The sequence below is a fragment of the Saimiri boliviensis genome, chromosome 3, assembly GCF_048565385.1.
Source record: "Saimiri boliviensis isolate mSaiBol1 chromosome 3, mSaiBol1.pri, whole genome shotgun sequence".
NCBI lineage: Eukaryota > Metazoa > Chordata > Mammalia > Primates > Cebidae > Saimiri > Saimiri boliviensis.
In genome coordinates, this window is record NC_133451.1 from 4,350,645 (window position 1) to 4,372,148 (window position 21,504).

General features: G+C 56.5%; 1 protein-coding gene across 2 annotated transcripts in view; it reads right to left on the reverse strand.

Annotated features, from left to right (window-relative positions):
- Window positions 1-5,922: 5,922 nt before the first annotated feature.
- The window catches only part of TRMT44 (tRNA methyltransferase 44 homolog), a 36,215-nt gene continuing 20,633 nt past the window's right edge, over window positions 5,923-21,504 (reverse strand). For both annotated transcript variants that reach the window (XM_039468191.2, XM_074395816.1), the window contains 5 exons: window positions 19,519-19,625; window positions 18,110-18,293; window positions 15,471-15,876; window positions 11,405-11,521; window positions 5,923-6,923 (listed from right to left, as the gene is read on the reverse strand). In XM_039468191.2, the coding sequence (XP_039324125.2) occupies window positions 6,697-6,923; window positions 11,405-11,521; window positions 15,471-15,876; window positions 18,110-18,293; window positions 19,519-19,625 (1,041 nt within the window). In that variant the 3' untranslated portion in view covers window positions 5,923-6,696. The remainder of the gene's footprint in view (window positions 6,924-11,404; window positions 11,522-15,470; window positions 15,877-18,109; window positions 18,294-19,518; window positions 19,626-21,504) is intronic.

Here is a 21,504-nt window from a genome sequence, read left to right on the forward strand (position 1 = left end):
AAAAGCAAGTGCAGAAACGCAGGATGCGGCCCAAGAAAACCTACAGCGAAGGGCTGAGCAGAAGCTCTGCAGACCTCCGCAAGCCCCTTCAAGGCGGACGCACAGACCTCAACGTGGAAGGTTTTCAGAGAGACGAACTTTCACCGCGCCTCCTCCAGCAGCGCCTCAGGCAGGGCTTTCGGGAGGGACTGGGAAGGCCGCCCTGTTAGCAGAGGTGGTGACAGCTCCAGGTGCGCTGCTGTCCCCTGAAGACCTTCTGATGGGACAAGATGAGGCGGCCGGGAGACAGTGATACTGACGATCCCGACCCTGTGCAGGCGTAGGCTCATGTGTTTCTGCTTTCGTTCTTAACAAAAAAGTTTAAAAGTTAAAAAAAAAAAATTAAAGAGAAAAGCTGCTGGCCGGGCGCGGTGGCTCAAGCCTGTAATCCCAGCACTTTGGGAGGCCGAGGCGGGTGGATCACGAGGTCGAGAGATCGAGACCATCCTGGTCAACATGGTGAACCCCGTCTCTACTAAAAATACAAAAAATCAGCTGGGCGTGGTGGCGCGTGCCTGTAATCCCAGCTACTCAGGAGGCTGAGGCAGGAGAATTGCCTGAACCCAGGAGGCGGAGGTTGCGGTGAGCCGAGATCGCGCCATTGCACTCCAGCCTGGGTAACAAGAGCGAAACTCCGTCTCAAACAAACAAACAAACAAAAAGAATTGGGAGGGTCTGTCTGGAAGGAAAAGATCATTATGTTAATAGATTCTTTACAGATGCAAATTTCCCCCACAAAGAACAGCTTTGCAGAGCCATTTCAAAATAAGGCAAAGAAACACGTTTTGAGGTAAAATGCTTTGATTTTTCTTCACTGACTTGTAATGTTATGCCAGAGTCAGGTTGGAAAGTAAGTCATGATATACACAGTTAAATAAAACCCATATGATGAGAATTTATGATCCGTAGGGCGTGACTCCCCAGACCCCTTAAATAGGAATTTGAGCAAGATAAAAAAAATCAGGAGTTTAGTTCTCAAGGTGATGGTCCCAGGGTTGCCACACTGCCTCTCTATAAATGATAGCTGGTCGCAGGCACTAGGGAGAGGCAATTTCCCAATAGATAAAGACACTGGAAACTGGTAATCAGCGGCTCTCAATAACATCTCAGGAATGGGGGAGTGGGCTGGAGCGTGCGCCTTGAGAGATAAAATGGCAGAGCGTGGCCTCCTGGGGGCATCCCACCGGACAAGGGAAGAAGCCGCAGGTGAACAGACGCACAACTTGTTAAGCGCCCTGCACTGCAGATGCTCACGTCCCAAGTGCGAGGAGGGCGTCAAGCATGCAGGCAGCCCGCCCTGAGGAAAGAGTCGGGAAAAGGGACACAAAACACCTGGAAGCATGCCAGCATGTAAAACCCCAAGTCAAAAGGTCAAATGCTGCCCTTGACCTCCAAAGTGCCTGCTTGAGTCTCTTCCAAGTGTACTGTAAGGTCTTTCAGGCTGACTGACGGTGCCAAGGACGCCATGGCGACCCCTGTGACCTGCACGTACACCTCTGGATGGTCTCCCGGAACTAGAAAGGCTGAAGTCACTGGAAAACCACAAAAGGAGAAGAAATGACTCTGTGGTTCCCTACTCCCACCTCAACTGATAAGGCAATTGGACTTTGTAACCAACCCTGGTCGACCTTGTGACTCCAGACCCTGTGACCACCCCTCCTAGCTTGAAAAAACCACCCTAAACTGTAACTTCTGTAACTTTCCACTGCCCACCCCAAACCTATAAAACCAACTCCTATCCCACTGCCCTCCGCGGACTCCCTTTTCAGACTCAGCCCGCCTGCACCCGGGTGAGTAAACAGCCATGTTGCTCACACAAAGCCTGTTTAGGGGGGTCTCTTCATTCAGAGCGCAGGTTTTAACATGTACTTTCTTTTCTTTCCTGCTCTAAAGTTTTTTTATAAACTTCCACTCTGGCTCTGAAACTTGCCTGGGGCTCCTTTTTCTGTCTCACCCCCCTCAGTTCACCTCAGTTCAATTATTTCTTCCAAGGAGGCAAGTTAAGGTTGCTGCAGACCCATGTGGATTTGCCACTGGCAACTCAGATATTCGCTACTCCCTGTAATAGGCTCGCTTGAGTCTAGGAGTTCGAGACCAGCCTAGGCAGCATGTGGTGGTGCATGCCAGTGATCCCAGCTACTTGCGGGGCTGAGGTGGGAAATCAATTTGCGCCCAGGAGGTGGAGGCTACAATGAGCCCACATGGTGTCACTGCACTGCAGCCTGGGCGATACACCAAGACCCCATCTCAAAAACACAAAATTAAAAAAAAAAAAAAAACAAGGAAAAATATTTTTGTGTAGCTGTACAATGTGTTTGTGTTTTAAGGCTAGTGTTGTTACAAAAGAGTCAAAAATGCTTTTAAAGTTCATAAAATTAAAAAGTTACAAATTGATGCTCAGGTTGTGTCACTGAGAAAATTTTGTTTTAAATAAATGGAGTGTGGCCTAGGTGTGCTGTTCATCAAGCCTGCAGCAGGGTTCCGTGCACCCCCACTCCCTCCCCGATACCTACAGCCCCGGCTAGTCCACAGGCTCCGCCCAGGGTGAGTGCCCTCCAAAGCCGAAGCATGCTTTATCTTTTACACCCTATTTTCACCGTACCTTTTCTACGTTTGGATACACAGACACTTACCATCTCCTGACAGCGCCTACAGCATTCAGCACAGCAGCGTGCCGTGAGGCACGTGGTCCAGGAGCCTGGGTGTGGAGCAGACTGTCTTTTGGGAGCACGGGGCACACTCTGACGTAGGATGGCAAAATCACCTCACCATGAGTTTCTCAACGCATCTGCACCGTCCAGTGACACGTGACCGGACTTTTCCCAGAACTGTGAAGTCCACAACACAGTCTTCTGAGCAAAAAACACCACCAAGGGAGGGTCACACAGAAATGAGCTGGGGGCAAGTCAGCAGAGGTCTCTGCCTCTCCCCTGGGACTCTCGTCCACACCAGGCTCTTCTGTTGAGGTCTGGATTCCTCGTGCTGTGACAGTTGTGGCCCTCGAGAGTAGCCCTAGCGGCAGGATGAGAGGGAAAATGCACAACCTCAGCCCCTCCTCCAGGAAGCCTGCCCTGACAACCCCGACAGACCCCAGGGCTTGGCCATGCCATGAGCCAAGGCCTGTGGGACCTGGGGTCTGAACCCCAGCACCAGTCACCATGGTAACTCCCCAAGGGTGCATGCAGGCCCCAAGACCACAAGGCTCGCCAGAGGGCCTCCTCTGCAGCAGGTGGGGCAAGCCGGGGCGCCTGGGGACAGAGGCTGCCCGTCAGCCGGTGAGACCTGGTGCCTGCCTGGAACCTATCTGGACAGGCAGTGCAGATGCACTGTGGCCCTGGTGAGATTTCCCCTCATGCCCACCTTCGTGGCATTCCCTCGATCTCACCTGGCCAGGGGAGATGCTCAAGCTCCAAGGAGTCACCAGGAAGCCCTCTGGGCTGGCCACACCAGGCTGCCAGATCTGCGCCCCCCACCAGGCCTCTTATCTGCCCACCTTCGACTACAGATGCATTGTTTATTGCTGCAAGGGGATTGTGCCTGACACCCAGTCACATGACCAGTGGACAGGGCACAGTGGTGCCAGGGGGGGCAGTAAGAAATGGTACCTGGAACCCAGAAGTCAGGTCAGGTGATGTGCTCACCAAAGACTGCTTCTGCCACGTGATGCCGGGTGGCACGGAGGGGTCTACGGGCACGGTGGGCCCCACTCAGTAGAGCTTTTGGCCAGGCAGGATCCCACAAGGGAGAGCTGAGGTCACCCCACACGCCCCCAGCCCCATGTGATGCTCCTTTGAGATTGTGTCCTCTGGGTGTGTGACTGTGTCCTTGAGGCGTGCTGGGGAGCTCATCCTCCCCAGGGTCACCTGCCCTCACCAGGACTCAGCTCCAGAGCCAGGTTTGGAGTCCAGCAGCACCGAGCACAGAACCAGGCTCTACGGCCACTGCCCCGTCTCCCTACACTGGAAAACTAAAGCAAGTGCCCTGGACTTGGGAGAGGCCTGGGGAGGGGGAGGGAGTGGGGGTCCAGCCACGTGGAGCTATCCTGGGCCTGGCAGAGGCTGCACACCTGGCACGGGGTACCTTGGGCAGCTGCCCAAGGCTCGGGTGGGGTCCTGGGCTCAGCTCAGGAAGTGCACCCCTTCCAGACAGAGGCAGCGGCAGGGCGGCTCCTCAGGGCCGGGCTCCCTGCACTCCCTGCTCTGCCTTTCCTTGATGTCGCCCCAAGCCCCTCTGAGGTTGGGCTCAGCCCTTCCTGCTGCAGGGAGAGCTCTGGCAATAATGCAGGGCTGGGGGCATCAGGTGACTTGTCCTGAAGTGCATCAACCTGGATGTGCTGAGCAGCGAAACCTCAACGCTGTGGCACAGCCTGGCAAGAGGACGGCTCCTCTGGCTAACACAGCGGCTGGGGGGAGGGACACCGCTCTGTGGCTCCCTCGACCCAGACTCATCTTTGGGAAGAGAGTTCTTCCCATCTCCCTGCTCCACCACCCTCGGTACTGAGCTCTGGGCTGCTCCCTCGGGTGTCCCCTGCAGGGAGCACTTCCCAGTAGGGGGGACCCCAGAGGCCCCAGCAGAGCCCCCTTGTGCCTCAACCAGTCAGAGCTGCAGCTGCTCAACCAACTGGGGACTGCCCCAGGGGGCCACGGACTGCCCGTCTCCCAGTAAGATGAAGGGCGGACCCTTCCTGGGTAAGATGAAGGCACCTCCTGGCACATCCCTAGCCTGGGCTCTGGGATCTGGGACTGACTGGGCCCATGGCAGCACTGCCCAGTGGTGCCGCAGAGCCAAGGTGCCTTCAGAGCAGGTGCCTGTTTATCACTGCTCAGAAATGATGAGAACAGCGCTGCCACGGAATGCCACAGGCTGCTGCAAATAACCAGGCAGAGGCGTCCAACCGAGAGGCACAGGGGACGCCCTGCAGAGTCAAGAGCACAACAGTGTGGGCTGCATATGACTTTTTGTAAAAAACCACAGGAGTGGCCGGGCGCGGTGGCTCAAGCCTGTAATCCCAGCACTTTGGGAGGCCGAGGTGGGTGGATCACGAGGTCAAGAGATCGAGACCATCCTGGTCAACATGGTGAAAACCCGTCTCTAAAAATACAAAAAATTAGCTGGGCATGGTGGTGCGTGCCTGTAATCCCAGCTACTCAGGAGGCTGAGGCAGGAGAATTGCCTGAACCCAGGAGGTGGAGGTTGCGGTGAGCCGAGATCGCGCCATTGCACTCCAGCCTGGGTAACAAGAGCGAAACTCTGTCTCAAAAAAAAAAAAAAAAAAAAAACTACAGGAGTAACTTTGATCAGAAACATCAGGGGCTGGACACCATGGCTCACGGCTGGAATGCCAGCTCTACAGGAGGCTGAGATGAGAGGCCTGTTCCAGCCCAGGAGTTCAAGGCCAACCTTGAACTGGCAGCACAAAGAGACACCACCTCCAACATTTTCAAAGTTGGCCAGGCATGGTGGTGTGCATCTATGGCCCCGGCTACTTGACAGGCTGAGGCAGAAGGGTGGCTTGAGCCCAGGAGTTGGAAGCTGCACTGAGCTATGATCGTGCCACTGCACTCCAGCCTGGGCGAGGGATGAAGACCCTATCTCTTAATGAAAATAAAAGAGAAACAAATTAGGATTTTTTTTCTAGAAGGACTCAGAAGAACTGCTGCAGTATTTGTGGGGAGGAAGGTCCCGTGGAGGTGGGAGGAAGCTGCAGTCTTACCTTTCTGTGATCTGTTCTATGATCTGTCATATTTACATTTTTTTTTTTTTTTTTTTTTTTTTTGAGACGGAGTTTCGCTCTTGTTACCCAGGCTGGAGTGCAATGGCGCGATCTCGGCTCGCCACAACCTCCGCCTCCTGGGTTCAGGCAATTCTCCTGCCTCAGCCTCCTGAGTAGCTGGGATTACAGGCACGCGACACCATGCCCAGCTAATTTTTTGTATTTTTAGTAGAGACGGGGTTTCACCATGTTCACCAGGATGGTCTCGATCTCTTGACCTCGTGATCCACCCGCCTCGGCCTCCCAAAGTGCTGGGATTACAGGCTTGAGCCACCGCGCCCGGCCCATATTTACATTTTTAAAGCCTTGTTGACAATTCACTTAAGATGTTTTTCATGCCACTAAGAGTGACCCGTGTGAGGAAATGATGGGTGCTTTGTTTTATTCTCTGTGAGTCTAAAGACAACCTCAGCAGGGCCAGCCCTATTTTCAAAACGCCAGTGTGGTGGCCCCTCCGGAGCGGCTGCTCTCCAGCGTGGTGAGAAGTGCTGGCGGACACGGTCACACTTCTCAGGGAGCCACATCCTCTTCACAGACCTGGACGTGGTGGGGCAGGCGTTGGGACAGTGCCCTGGGAGGGGCCTGTGCAAGTGTCCCCAGCTGCTTTCCCCCCAAGAGACACTGTAAGAATCTGTGCACGATCTTTGTGATATGAAGATGCTGTGCACGTTTAAAGTGGCTGCATCTGAACCAAGCCAGGCACCCAGCTGCGGGCTTCTGAGCACCTGGCTCCCCTGGTGTGACGTCTATGAAATACGGTGCATCACGTGAGGGTCTGGAGAAGGTGGAGGCGGCGGACGGAAACCCAGCCAGTGCAGAGGCAGCGGCGCTGAGGACGGCTGGTGGAGTTCTCCCTGGTGTGGCCTCCCTGACGACGACGCAGCTCACGGAATCTTCTTCCTCGGGGTCCGGGACAGCTGCAACTCGGCAGGCCCGTGGGCAAATGGGCAGCAGTCCGCAGACAGGGCACAGCCGTCAGGGTGATGCGTGAAGAACCAGCAGAGGCGGGTTTTGTGGGCTTCCGAGGGCAGTCTCCGCTTCGCTTCTGGTGGCTTTGTCTTCCGCGGCGTCTCCTCTCTCCAGTCACGGATGTGAACTCGCCCATTCACAACTGTGGTTTGGAACAGAGAAGAGACACACTGAGAGCTTAACCTCAAAGTTCCTTAACTCACCAGCATCTGACTAGCTCCCACTCCATACGAGGTGCCAGCCCAGGGGCAGGGATACAGCCGGGACAGAGCCCAGAGTTCCTGCTGGTCACAGTGGGTCTGCCTCCAGTGGGAGTGACTGAGGTACGGGTTCGTCTACAGGCAGGGCCAGGGAAGGGGAGCCCTGCCGAGGTGAGCGGCGGCCCTGCGCAGACCCAGGAAGAGACTTTAGGTTGAGCAGCAGCAAAGCTGAGTGTCCCAGCACAGACTGCACCGGGATTGGCCCTGTTCAACGGCCCGCCAGAGGGGAGGGCGGAGGACAGAGCTGGGTCCCATGTGACCTCATCATTGAGGCCATGACCTTCCCTCTTGCTGAGTGGCAGGTCCTGCAGAGCCACCATTTGAGAAGGATCACTGGAGTGGAGGAAGGAGGGACCATATGTGAGAGCTGGAACACGAGAAAACGTGTGTGTGCAGCCCCGGCCTCTGCGGACTGTCTCAGCATCACAGACAGAAGCGGGGTGAGGTGCGGTCTTTCCCGCAGTCTGGGAGGTGCAGGGCGGCCTCTCTCCTTGGTGCCGTCCCGGTGCACTGGGTTTACATGTGTCTCCAACTGGAACCCCTCCAGATGCAAGTGTGGAGTCAGGGGAGGCCAAGGAGCTCTGGAACAGGAAGAGGAGGAGGGACCCGCCTGTGCCCAGTACTTTAGATACCCCCTCTGGAAATGCCACTGGGACCCGATGGCCAGGGCTGATCTCCAAACTGGGGAGCTGGAGGGACATCAGAGTGGGGTGGGGCCAGGAGGGGGCTGCTGTGGGCCCGCTTGTCAGCAGGGTGCCAGGCCTCGAGGGCCACCCTCAGGCCGCCTCGTGACCCCACCGCCCAAATCGGGCCGAGATTCCCCCTACACTCCCACTTGGCCGTTTCTTTCTGAGAAGCCAACAACTCCCGTGAAATGTGGCCAAAGCAACCACCCCCTTCCTGGCTCTCGCTGGAAGCTAGGAAACTGCTCGCGACAGGAGGCTCGGGCGAATAAAGGCGCCTCAGTGAGGAGGTCTGGCTCTCCGACTTCCAACAAGAACTTGAAAGTGTAGGAATCAAAGCGGGACTTCTGCTTTCAAATCACCTTGTGTGTGGCAGTAACGAGGCTGTTTGCTTTTGACAGACTGATGTTTTAAAAATAGTTTCTCCCTGAAACTAGAGAAATGAGCCCAGAGAGCGGCGCCTGGCTGTGTCTGGGGACGCCGTGGGGGGCTCGCCCCCACAGCCTGGCTGGGCGCACCGCCGAGGCGAGGCTGACCCCGTGTGCCCTCCCACGGCTGCCTCTCTGTTGTGCCTCCCAACGTCAGAGCTGAGGTTTCTAAACCTGAAGGCTCCGGTTAAGGCCGCCCCACTGTGTGATGTTGCCACAGCAGCACCTCCTGGCACAGCACGGAGGGGCACGTCATGGCCACTGAGGGACCTGGAACCCCCTGAAGGGTGTTCAGGAGGAGCCGCAGGGCCAGAGCTTACCCCGACTCCCCAGGGGGCACACGATGCCAAACAGTGAGGGGCCTCTGCCTGACGCCCTGACCTGTCAGGAGAATGGGGGCGGGGCTCACTGAGGCCAAAGGCTGCATGCAGATTCCCACCCTCAGAGCCAGCTGGGGCCTCCCCTTCCCTCGCGCAACACAACCGGCCAGCTGGCGGCAGGCCCCTCAGGCAGATTTCAGACCACACCCGGCCACATTTTGGAAGCAGGACCTGCAGGTCTCTAGGCTGAGGAGCGAGCACTGACGACAGAGATGGGGCTGCAGGTGTCGTGGAGGCCAGCTCCAGGCTGGCTCAGCCGTGCTGACCCGCTGCCTTGTCTACCCCTGGACATGGCAGGTAGCTGGCCAGGCGCCAGACGGGACAGCCCTCCAGAAGCACTCGCTCCAGCCAGCTAGAAAGACCACCAACCGACAGACCCTCCCTATGGAAACGTGCTCCTCATTGCGAGCCACAGAGCCACAGTAAGCTCGTCCCAAATTCCCGCCACCTCTTCCCTCCCTACTGTGCCTGTTCCCTGGGACTCTAACAGCACAGGAACCGCCACTCCGACACTGCTTCTCAATAGCAGACACTCCCTTCACCAAGTTGCTCTGAGGAACGGGTGACCTGCAGGGTGACCTCTGATCTGAGGATCAAAGTCCTCGGATGCTGCTGCAGGCTCAGTGGCCTGTTGGGTGCGACCTGGCCTGGCGGTCGGCACGGCCTCTCCACTCACTGGGAGACGGTGGGCCGCACACGGACCTCTCTGAGCCATGTCCGCATGTTCCAGGAGGAAGGCCTGCTCCACCCCAGCGCAGGATGACATGAGGCCCCGCGTGTATCCAGCAGCACGGTGCCAAGCTCCACGCCAGCCAGTATGGACGGGAGGGGCGGGGCAGAGGCAGGGCTGGCCCTCGTGGCCCTCACAGGTCGTACTCAGGGCCGGCTGACCTGAAACCATCTGAAAACGTTTCCACTTCCTCACTCTCATCAGCATTTCCTGAGACTAGCCACGTGGGCTGAAAACAAAACCCGAATCTCATGCAGCGATGAGACCCAGCTTCACAGCACAGTTTTCACATGACTGGAGGACAATGTTTACTCAGAACAATCCCCAGGACGCCTACTCAGAAGTGCTTCCAAAAATCAGTGCGCCCCTATTTTTCTGCACAGAAAAGCACTGACAGATGAGCAGCTTCATGGCGGGGGAAGAAGACAGTATTTCAGGCCATCAACCAAAAACAAGTGCTGGGAAAAACAGAGAGGCCCCTCAGAGGGGGGAAGGATTCTAGCCGCTTAAAGCCCTGTGCAAGGAAGAGCAGACCCCAGGCTGCAGGCCCAGCCCAGCCGGCACGGCAGGCCCCGCGTCGGCTCCGGAGGCAGCCTCAGGGACGCGCTTCTGCGCCTGCCCAGGAAACAGAGGCTCCAACCATGCCTACGGGCCCCCCAACAGCAGCTCTCACCAGGAGAGGCCGGTTCTGCTGAGAGCCAAGCACAGCTCTCCAAGAGCAAGCCACCCAAAGGCTGTGTGTGGGTGTGCACAAACTCACACCCTTGCTCTCGTGTACACATCAGGCATGGCACATACACCTGTGCTCTCTCACACACACAGCCAGGTGCTGCCCTCACCCGACCCCCACGGCAGCCCGAGTGACTCATGGGCAGGGAACCCAGAAGCTAGGGTGTGAGCCAGGCCACTCCTCACTGTGACTTCGGTATCATCCCTCCCTACCAGTCAGAGAGCCAGTCCTTCTCCTGGTCATGGCAGCTGTAGCCCCACCAGCTCCCACTCTTACTCCACGCAACCTTCGCACATGCTGTTCCCTCTGCCTAAAAGCCGTTCCCTGTTCCTGGCTCCTCTATTCCTTCCAGGCCCAGCGCAAGTGTCATTTCCGGATTAAGCCCTCTGGAGCCAGGCCAGTTCTCCCTGCACGTCGCGCCTGGCAGAAATGTGTGCGGAGGGCATGGCGGTGAGGTGAGAGAACGCCTACTATTTTTAAAGATGCGAGTGGAAGTACTTGGGGTGAACGAGCCCCATAGCTGGAATTTGTTTTAAAATACTTACAGAACGAGGAAGAAAACTCCACAAAGCAAGCTACGGCCAACTCCCCAGCCGCTGGCGCGGGTCAGGTGCGGCTCCCCGCCTGTCCCCCGCCCGCCTGTCCCCCGCCCGCCTGTCCCCCGCCCGCCTGTCCCCCGCCCGCCTGTCCCCCGCTCTGCGCACACTCGGAAGCTGCAGCGGGTGGAACTGCACACCCGGCACCGGGCGGAAACTGCCACGCTCCCCTCGCCCTCACTGCCCCGCCGGCTCCAGCAGGAGAGGGCTGTGTGCGCCTTGCTTTGTGGGCTGAGCCAATGGACAGAAGGCGGAGGGCCCTCCTGCCTCCCCAAGCCCCGGCAGTCCTGGAGTCACGGGCGTCGCGCAGCAGGAGGGCTGGGCGCCAGGACCTGTCCCTGCCCGGGCCCGTGGGACGAGGGCCACGGGAGTCCAGGCCTCCGCCTGTGGGGCAGGGGCTCGCTCTTCCCACTCCCCAGCCTGGCTCTGCGGCTCTGGATGCTTCCGGTGGGCAGCAGCTACAGATGACGCCAGTGGCCCCAGAGGTCCCGGTGACAGGAGGGCCCGGCCGCGGCTGCCTGACTTGCTCTGTCCCGTGTGGAGCAGGCGGAGCTGAGGCGCCAGCAAGCACAGCCAAGTAGGAGGGAGACCGGCCTGGGAGGTGTCACAGGACGAGGTCCAGAGGCGAGGAGGGGACGGGGTGACCCACGTCCCACCCCGAGGTCAAATGCTACCCACGCCAGAGCTGGGCGGGGCACCGCGGAACTCGGGGCCTCTCCCAGATTCTTCTTCGAGTCGAAACCACTCAAATAAAGCGTTTTTACCTGAAAGAAGGGAGCAAGGAAGGAAAGAGAAAGGCGGGGAGGCGGCCCGTACCTCGGAACACCTGGTGGCTGTTCCGGAGCAGCGTCTGCAGCCCCCCACACTCCCGCTTCAGTCGCCGCAGCGTCTCCGCGTCCAGCGCACTCGCGACCTCTGCCAGGGAAAGGCTCTCTGCGGAAAACAGGGTTTCCCCAAAACGACACAAAATATTACACACCTGTCACACAGGCGGAAACAGTCCACTTCCGCTCCACACGCTCCCACGCCCTGTGCACTCCAGCACAAAGGACCACGTAATTTAATTCCATCTCACCTGACCCACACCACAGGTGACCCACACCACAGGTGACCCACACCACACATGACCCACACACCTGACCCATACCACACTGGACCCACACCACACCTGACCCACACCACAGGTGACCCACACCACACGTGACCCACACACCGGACCCACACCACACCTGACCCACACCACACCTACTTCACACCATACCTGACCCACACCACACCCCAGCCAAACTGCGAGGGCCGCTGTGTCTGAGGCAGTGCAGCCTTACGGGGTACAGCCCCACATGCCCCGTGCCCACACATGGCCAGGCATCAGGTGATGCTGCCCGCTCTGGGTGGTCACCGAGCCCTTTTCACTGGTGACCCACAAAAGGGGATGGCTGCTTGGAGCCAGGGTTTCTCAGACTAAAGGAAGAAGGCCAAGCTGGCAGGCCTGGGGCCGGGGCTTTCCCAGTGGCTGCTCTAAGCCTGTGGCAGCAGGCCTGGCACGACGGCTCTAGAGCAGCCAGCAGTCAGCAAGGCCATGCTAGGCGATAAGAAAAGGAAATTGCAGGCCAGGCGTGGTGGCTCACGCCTGTAATCCAAGCACTTTGGAGGCCAAGGCAGGCGGGTCACTTGAGGTTGGAAGTTCAAGACCAGCCTGATCAACACGGTGAAACCCCATCTTTTTTAAAAAAAAAAAAGGAACTAGCAGACACCACAGTGATGGTCTCTTTCCCATTTAGAATTTCTGCTTTGAGAGCCTGCATGCATTTCAAAATGCTCTAATCAGAAAACCTAGTGACAATAAAGTCATTTATTACCAAAACCTCAAATCGGATATGAGTGAAAGCTGGTTTGCCCGCCTGTATTTGCCAGGAACTTCCTGCCTGCCAGACGCTGCACTTCACGTCTAACCCGCACCCTCCCAAACTGCAGGGGAGCGGAGGAGATGGCGCCTGCCTGCACACACCACAGATCTGGGCATCACAGCGCTGGCCAAGGACAGCCACTGTCGCAGCTGCTGCGAGAATCCTGCCTATCCCAGCCCGGTCAACCTCTGAGTCCACCTCTCAGCTGCCTCAAATCCATTCTCAAGAATGGGGTGCTTTAAAAAAGATGATGGATCGTCCTAGTCAGCCTTCTGTCCCCCCAGCTCTGGGCCCCCACTGACTCCATAATGGGGATTCTCACACTTGCAGCCATGGGTGCAGCTGTGGGGCCTCTGGGCCTGGCACGTCTGACCTCTTGGTTACTCATCCTTTGACATGTGCAGTCTTGACTCCTAGCAGGGCAGGACCCGGAGCCTCTTGAGGGCAGAGCCCCTTCCACCCCGTTCCTCAGCAACATCCCTCAGGGGCAGAGGCCGAGCTAGGATGGGTGAGGTCCTGGAGACCCCTTCTCACCCCGTTTCTCAGCAACATCCCTCAGGGGCAGACACTGAGCTACGATGGGTGAGGTCCTGGAGATCCCTTCCACCCCGTTTCTCAGCAACATCCCACAGGGGCAGACGCCCAGCTAGGATGGGTGAGGCCCTGGAGAAAGACCCACACACGGCCCATAGGCACAGACATGCAGAGGGCAGGTTGGGTGGGGGGCCACCAAAGGCCCTGAAGGCCACCTGTGGGTGGGAGGGAGCCGTGGGCTGAGAGGCCAAGGGCACAGCTCCTCCCTTCTCACAGCAGGGCCACAAGGAGTGCCCCTAACAGGCCCCAGACCCACAGACAGCAATCTGGAGGGGAAGGGGGTCTGGGGCCTGTTAGGCACCCTGGTTCCCAGGGGCAGGCAGCACTCAGCCACCCCCACTCTCCACCCGCAGTACTGCTTCCTCGCTCCTGCTCACCCACCGCAAGGCTGTCCACCCCAGGCACAGCCGACATCTGTGCGCACATCATTTCCTGGGAATTGAAAGGTCAAACTACACTCAGGAACTGTCACTGTTGACTGCACATGGGAACCTTCAGACCACACTGATGTCCCGCGGGCTCCGGGCCCAGCTGCCTGTGGCGGGCTCCATGTTCTGCCAGCCTCCGCCTTCTCCCTCGGCCCTCCGGCCCTGCCACAGCAGGGCACATCTAGTCAGCAGAGCCAACCCAGAGACCCCATGGTGCCTGGTGGTTTGCAAGCAGTTACTCGGCCCCATCAGCCACTGAGCCAGGGCCACTCGCACCAGGTGGCTAGAGGCTCTGCCGACCAGGCGCCATCAGGCTCCAGTGATCTCTGGAGGGGCGTCTGTGCCCGATGGCCCGGCCCGGCCCACATACGCAAGGTGCCAGAGGATGAAGGATAAAGAAGGAAACCAGCATGATTTTGCCCCAACATTCCCAGGTGAGGAGAGCAAGGCCTGGAGAGGAAGGGTTCCCTCAAACAGGCCGCCAGGCAGGAGTCCAGCCAGGAGGGGCCGGGCCGGCTGGGCCGGGAAAGGGCCTGGAGGGGATGGGGCTCCCTGATCCTCTCCAGCTCCCAAAACGGCAAGAGAAGCCAGACTCTGGCTCCAGCCCCACACCGCCCTCTGGTGGCCACGCAGCCTCCCTGCGCGGAAGGAGGCGAGGTCCCTACAGCCAGGCTCTCGGAACACGGTTCATTTCAATATACCACTCACCCCGGGAGGACGACTCATGGAATTTTCTCCTTTACGACTTTTTTGTTTTGGGGATTTCAAAGAGAATTAAATTATCCAATTACAACATCTCCAAATCTCGCCACATACTCAAGGGAACAGTGCATTTTTCTTGCACTCAGTAACCTCTTTTCTCTTTGGATAATTGTAGACTGAAAATGAGTAGTTCCAGCCCCTAAACCTGCATGTTTTATAAGTTAACTAAGGGTCCAAACTCCGTCACTCCATAGCCTGGCCTCAGCCTTCCTCCCTGGAGATAACAAAGTCTTTTATATTTATAGGAGCTATTGGGAAAATGTTAAAGAATGTGCTTGAAGCCAGCATATTCATCATCAACGACAAAGCGTGTGCGGTCACAGGACCACGCCATTCCACTCGGTTATGAAGAAGTGGGTTCCTGCCCTCAAGCCTTGGAGCGTGCTGGCCCCTAAGGTGGTGGACGGCTTCCCTCCCCCATTCCAGGTGCCTCTAAGGTGGTACATGGCTTCCCTCCCCCATTCCAGGTGTCTCTAAGGTGGTACATGGCTTCCCTCCCCCATTCCAGGTGTCTCTAAGGTGGTACATGGCTTCCCTCCCCCATTCCAGGTGTCTTTAAGGTGGTACATGGCTTCCCTCCCCCATTCCAGGTGTCTTTAAGGTGGTACATGGCTTCCCTCCCCCATTCCAGGTGCCCCTAAGGTGGTGGATGGCTTCCCTCTCCGATTCCAGGTGTCTCTAAGGTGATGGACGGCTTCCCTCCCCCATTCCAGGTGCCTCTAAGGTGGTACATGGATTCCCTCCCCCGTTCCAGGTGTCTCTAAGGTGGTACATGGCTTCCCTCCCCCATTCCAGGTGTCTCTAAGGTGGTACATGGCTTCCCTCCCCCATTCCAGGTGTCTCTAAGGTGGTACATGGCTTCCCTCCCCCATTCCAGGTGTCTCTAAGGTGGTACATGGCTTCCCTCCCCCATTCCAGGTGTCTCTAAGGTGGTACATGGCTTCCCTCCCCCATTCCAGGTGTCTCTAAGGTGGTACATGGCTTCCCTCCCCCATTCCAGGTGTCGCTAAGGTGGTACATGGCTTCCCTCCCCCATTCCAGGTGTCTCTAAGGTGGTACATGGCTTCCCTCCCCCATTCCAGGTGTCTTTAAGGTGGTACATGGCTTCCCTCCCCCATTCCAGGTGTCTTTAAGGTGGTACATGGCTTCCCTCCCCCATTCCAGGTGTCTCTAAGGTGGTGGACGGCTTACCTCCCCGATTCCAGGTCTTCACACTCTCATTTCGAGAACTTCTTGTGTTAGATTGCTTTCCACCTAATAATAAATTCGCCACTTGCAAAACCACTTGGTCAATAAAGTCTCGAGGGAGGGCAGCACAGTTCCTCACACGCTCAGCCTTTTCTCTGGGATGAAATCCAGATAGCCAGGGTCCTCCGGCCCGGGCCCCAGGTACACACCCAACCCTGGCGTCCAGAGCTTGGTGCCCGTCACAGTGACCAGTGCTGCTGAAAGCGACCTGGGGTGGAGAAGGGGAAAGCCCTGGGCCAGGTGGGCTTACAGGGCGGCCCCGCCTGCTGTTAATGTACTGAGTCCTCTTCTCATCCACGGAAGCTTCTCTGGAGGGAGGGTATGTTCTGGATTTCCCAACGAGACAGACCTGCGTTTGAAAAGAGCAAAGCAAGTATTTTAGCTGGCTCGTCTCCTTCAGCGCTGTCCATGGAATTCTCTCATCCTGGAGTACAAATCACATGCGACTTTTATATGTCCATCATGAAAAAATCCTGATTTTAAAAACTGACACCAGCCGGTGCGGTGGCGGACACCTGTAATCCCAGCACTTTGGGAGACCAAGGTGGGTGGATCACTTGAGGTCAGGAGTTTGTGACCAGCCTGGCCAACATGGCGAAACCCCGTCTCTACTAAAAATACAAAAATGAGCCAGGTGTGGTGGCAGGTGCCTGTCATCCCAGCGACTCGGGAGGCTGAGGCAAGAGAATCACTTGAACCCGGGTGGCAGAGGTTGCAGTGAGCCAGGACTGTGCACTGTACTCCAGCCTGGGTGACGAGAGAAAACTCTGCCTCAAAAAACGAAAAGGAAGTAAAAAATAAAAACTGACACCAACGTACGTGACTTAACAATGAGAAATACAGTACAAACCCATGGTCCCTCTCATCACTCGGACCGTCACAAGATCTAACAAAGGCGCCTAAGCTCAGAGGCCACTCTCCTGGGCCAGCAGCCACAGTGCCCTAACGGCTTCCTGGTGCCACCCCGCCCAGGAGCACAGGCTGAGGCGCCAGGAAGGGAGCCGGCACGTGCACAGGGGCCTGAGCAGGGGGCAGGGAAACCCAGGGGCGCTCCAGGCATGCTGCCCTCCTTCCCCCGTGGTACACCCGAGGCAGGGTGCTCTTCAGACAGGCTCCTCCAGAGAACCAGGCCCTCACGTCTGGGCTTCCTCTCCAGGCATCAACTACAAGGCCAGGCGCAGGCGATGAGGAAGCCGACCTCCGCACTGCGTGACAGCCACTCCTCTGCTCCGCAGCTCTTCCGGCAGACTTTAAATTTTCAATGCTGGTCACACACCCAGTCCCCCCCAGACATCTGCTGTGTTTGAAATGCTTTAAAAATGACAAAGCCCGTTCACATCCACTCAATCCCCAAACCTACAAGATAACTGAGGCTGAGATGAGGCGACAGTGCGGGTCTCTGACAGCCGGTCACGGGCAGCAAGTGCAGGCATCAGAGCCACTGGCTCCTCAGACCTGCCTGGAGGACGCACAATTCAGCAGTTTCCCCAAATCAAAGCTGACCTCAGAAGACCAAGACTTGCCAAAATAGAGGACACTGAGAGGTGACGGGACAGCTCGGCAGCAAGTCCTAAGGCAGCTTCCCACGGTAGCAGGCAGTGACAGCGCCAGTGGCCGTGAGGCCTGTGCCACCAGCCAACGCTGTTCCTGGCGCACGGCTGTGACCGCAGCCGGCCGGCAAGTGCCCACGACATGCCCTCCCCGTGCGGGCTCTGAAGACATCATCCCGTCTAGCCCCCACAGCCCAGGCAGGCTCCTCTCGGTCCCACACGCGAGGACAGGCTGGCAGAGCCCCGCCATCAGCCCGAGTGCACCGCAGGCAGTGGCAGGGCCGACGCCTTGCTCAGGTCAGCTGGGCCCCTTCTTGCTAAGGCAGCCATCAAACTCTGTGGCCTGGACACAACGGGTTATTTCCTAAAAGCACACTGTCTACCAGCCACAAAGTCTTGTCAAATAAAGTTACCAGAGGAGGAGGCGAGCGGCTGCTGGAAACGCCTCCATGGTGCTTTAAGAAGGTCAAGCCCTCAGAGTGGCCAGAGGGAATCAGTCCCCGAGCACACGAAGGTCAGAGACACAGCCGCACTGTCTCACAGAAAGTCCCGGGACCAACTTCTGCCCAGATGACATTTCAGGTAAATCTGGATTAAGCAGGCTTTCAATGAGAACGTGGGAATCACAGTGAGCTTCTGAAACACACTGCGATCGCGGCCAATTATTTGGCACTTGAAGGAGTGGAAACTTTCCACAGGGAGCTCAGCCATAGGCAGCGCTGAGGCAAGAAGGCACTGGCACCCACGCCGAGGCCCCTGGGCCGCTCAGAGCTTCTGGAGAGGCACGGAAGGCTGGGCCAGGGCCCCGCAGGCCTGGAGGAGGGAACACTGGCATGCCTTCAGGGAGCGCGCCATGGGACAGAACAAGCCTCTGGGCCCGTCAGTGACCGAGACACAGAGATCAGCACCAGCACGTTCTGGAACATTTGTACATTTTGAATGTCACAGCGCGGTTCATGGCTGTGTGACAGAGCCCTGAGCTCCCCATCTGGACAGCGGCACATCACCAAGAACAAGAAGAACTGAACGTACTCTTTTGGTTGAAGGGATCCTGAGGCAGTCTTCCTCCACGTGGAACCCACAGGTGGAGCCCACTTCCTTAATGAAGTCAAGGTACTCCCGGTACTGCGTCTTCTTACTCTGCCTCCGGGGGTATTTTCCAACAAAGTCAAAGAAGCAGCAGGGCAAGACGAAGAAGCAGCAGCTGTAGGCAGACCTTCAGAAAGAATCAACCAACAGAGAGCCCGGCATCCTGAGCAGAACCGTCCAGGAAACAGCACAAAGCCGCAGGGCTGTCGCGCATCAGGACAAAACAGGGAAGACACGCTCCTGGACAATACCGTTTTTTGTTTTTTGTTTTTGTTTTATTAACAATAACCACTTTTATTTGAGATTCTGGGGTCTGTGTGTGGGTTTGTGGCATGGGTGTACTGCATGTGGCTGAGGTTTGGGGTAAGACGGACCCTACGACCCAAGCAGTGAGCACAGTAGCCACCAGGCGGTTCTGCCACCTTTGCCCCCCTCCCTCCTCCCCACGCCCGCCGTCCCCACTCGGCCGCTGCCGAGTCTGCGTGCCCGCGCACTCAATATGTAGCTCCTGCCGAGAGAACACGCGGCATCTGGGCTTCGGTTTTGGCCTCCAGCTGCGCCCATGCTGCTGCAGAGGACCTGACCTCCCCCTCTTCGTGGCTGTTATCACATTGCTTTTATATTAAAAGGTGAATTACAGCCTTCCCAATTTAATTTCTGTATCTTTTCAATAAAATAGGAATCTAATTACTTTTATAGAAAAGGATTTTTTTTCACAGTTACTCTTGTCAAGTGTCATCTAAAACTTCCTGAAGTACTTTAGATGTCAGCTCTGAATAGGAAATGCGAGAGGGAGGCACAGCCAAGCCCGAGGGGAGACCTGATCTTTAACCGAGTTACTTCTTGAGAACTCCAATGGCTGAGCAGAACCTGAGAGGCGGAGACTCGGCAACGAGCAGCACACACCTGCTTCTCCCAGGCACAGGCCCAGCTGCCTCCGACACACACAGCATCCCATGCAGGGACACCTGTGGCTGCAGAGGGCTATCAGTGGGCAGAGCTCCCCCTTGAAGGCAAATCCTCATGTTTTCAGGAAAAAACTTCCAAAAAGGACACTTCTTTTGACACCAGATATAAATACTGTAGAAGTCATCACAGTTCCCATCCGTGCTGGCCAACAGAGATATAATGTGAACATTCTAAGTAATATTTTCTAGTAGTCGTATTTTAAAGGGTAAAATAAGACAGGTGGAATTTATTTTAAATTTAGCCCAATATAGGCAATATGCAAACATTTCAAAAATTGGAACTACCCACATTTCAAGTGCTTGACACCTGCATGCAGCTAGCGGCTCCCCTGGTCTGATGAAGTATTCACCAGGCACTCACCAGGTAACTCCTCTACTTCTCACCTGGCTGCGATGACAGGTATCCACGGTGTGAGTTCATCAGAATGGTTACCGATTAACCAGTCAACATCAGGGAAAAGGGTCTTATCGTTGGGTGTGATTGCAGCTTCCTAAAGGAATAACACAGAACAAAATGTTTTGCGAATCAATGTAGAGCTACTGCGTGGGCAGGACACAAGAGGGAGTGTGTGGGCTCTGGAGTCACACAGCGGGAGGGTGCGGGCTCTGGAGTCACATGGCGGGAGGGTGCGGGCTCTGGGGTCACACGGCGGGAGGGTGCGGGCTTTGGGGTCACACGGTGGGAGGGTAGGGGCTCTGGAGTCACAAGGAGGGAGGGTGCGGGCTCTGGGGTGGCACGGCGGGAGGGTACAGGCTCTGGGGTGGCACGACGGGAGGGCATGGGCTATGGGGTGGCACGGAGGGAGGGTACAGGCTCTGGGGTCGCACGGCGGGAGGGTACGGGCTCTGGAGTCATGCGGAGCGAGGGTACGGGCTCTGGACTTGCACAGCAGGAGGATTCAGGCTCTGGGGTGGCACAGCGGGAGGGTACGGGCTCTGGGGTGGCACGGCGGGAGGGTACGGGCTCTGGGGTGGCACGGCGGGAGGGTACAGGCTCTGGGGTGGCACGGCGGGAGGGTACGGGCTCTGGGGTGGCACGGCGGGAGGGTACGGGCTCTGGGGTCGCACGGCGGGAGGGTACGGGCTCTGGGGTGGCACGGCGGGAGGGTACGGGCTCTGGGGTGGCACGGCGGGAGGGTACGGGCTCTGGGGTGGCACGGCGGGAGGGTACGGGCTCTGGGGTGGCACGGCGGGAGGGTGCGGGCTCTGGGGTTGCACAGCACAGAGCCGCACTTCACCTGCAGAATGACCAGGAGTGGGGAAGTCAATGCATCCTCCCTAGGTCTGCCCCAGAGGGCGAGAAACTGGCAACTTTTAGGGAAATCACTGGAGAAATTAATGGCACTTTTCAGAGTGCTAATCTCCTTTTGATCATTAACCAGCTGATTTTTACATAGGCATGAGGAGGGGCTCTAGGAGAGACTGGCCGTGGCACGGTTTCCCCTCTGGCAGAGCATGGGAGCAAGCAATGGCCTCAGAGGTGGTGAGTGGAAGGCAGAGGGGTCTGAGGCTGACTTAAGTGCACAACACAACACAGGGTCTAACCGCACAGGCCTTTCAATCTGCGAAAAGAAGTCTCCAGAACGAGGGAGAAGTGACATTTGTAAATTACATAATTCTTTACTATTATGCTATTACCTTTTGTAAACTATCAGAAAGTGATTACGATCCCCATGAATAGGCACTTTAACCATTCTGACAGGTTCTGCAGTTAAGCCCAGGACGGCTTACTTTAATGATTTAAAATCTTTACATAGGCACCCTACCCTCTCTGATAACTAGGAGGCTATCATTAATTACTGGTATCAGCAGTCTCAACAGCAATTCTGTCAGCAAAAACTGGAAAGAGAGCAGGGGAAGACAGACTACACAACCACTAAAGATCTGAATTTTCCAGTGGCAGGATGAGTCCCCAAGATGAGCAAACAGAAGTCATTCCCTGATCATAACGGGGAAGATATTCTGAGAACACTCACTTTCCAGGGCTGTTCTTTCTAACAGCAAAACTACAACACAAGAATCTTTTGCAGACATGATATATAAAAACCTAAAACTGAAACTCTGTATCTCTCTGGTTCTTCAATAAGCATATGTGCTTCTATTTATGCAGATGTTAAAATACTGAAAAGAGTGTTGTTTAAGGGTATATGTGTAATCTACAGAGACATCAAACCTTTGGGACTGTTCTTGATTCCCACTCATTCCAGATTTAAGTTTGCCCATCTGTCTCTTTAAGTGGCATGAATACATTCAAGCATAACTGACATTTGGTGCTGACCATAATCATATTTTATATTATCTCACCAACAGCACTGGACATCAAAGCCCCACCTGTTTGATGAATTTTAATTAGCATTTTGAATATAGCAA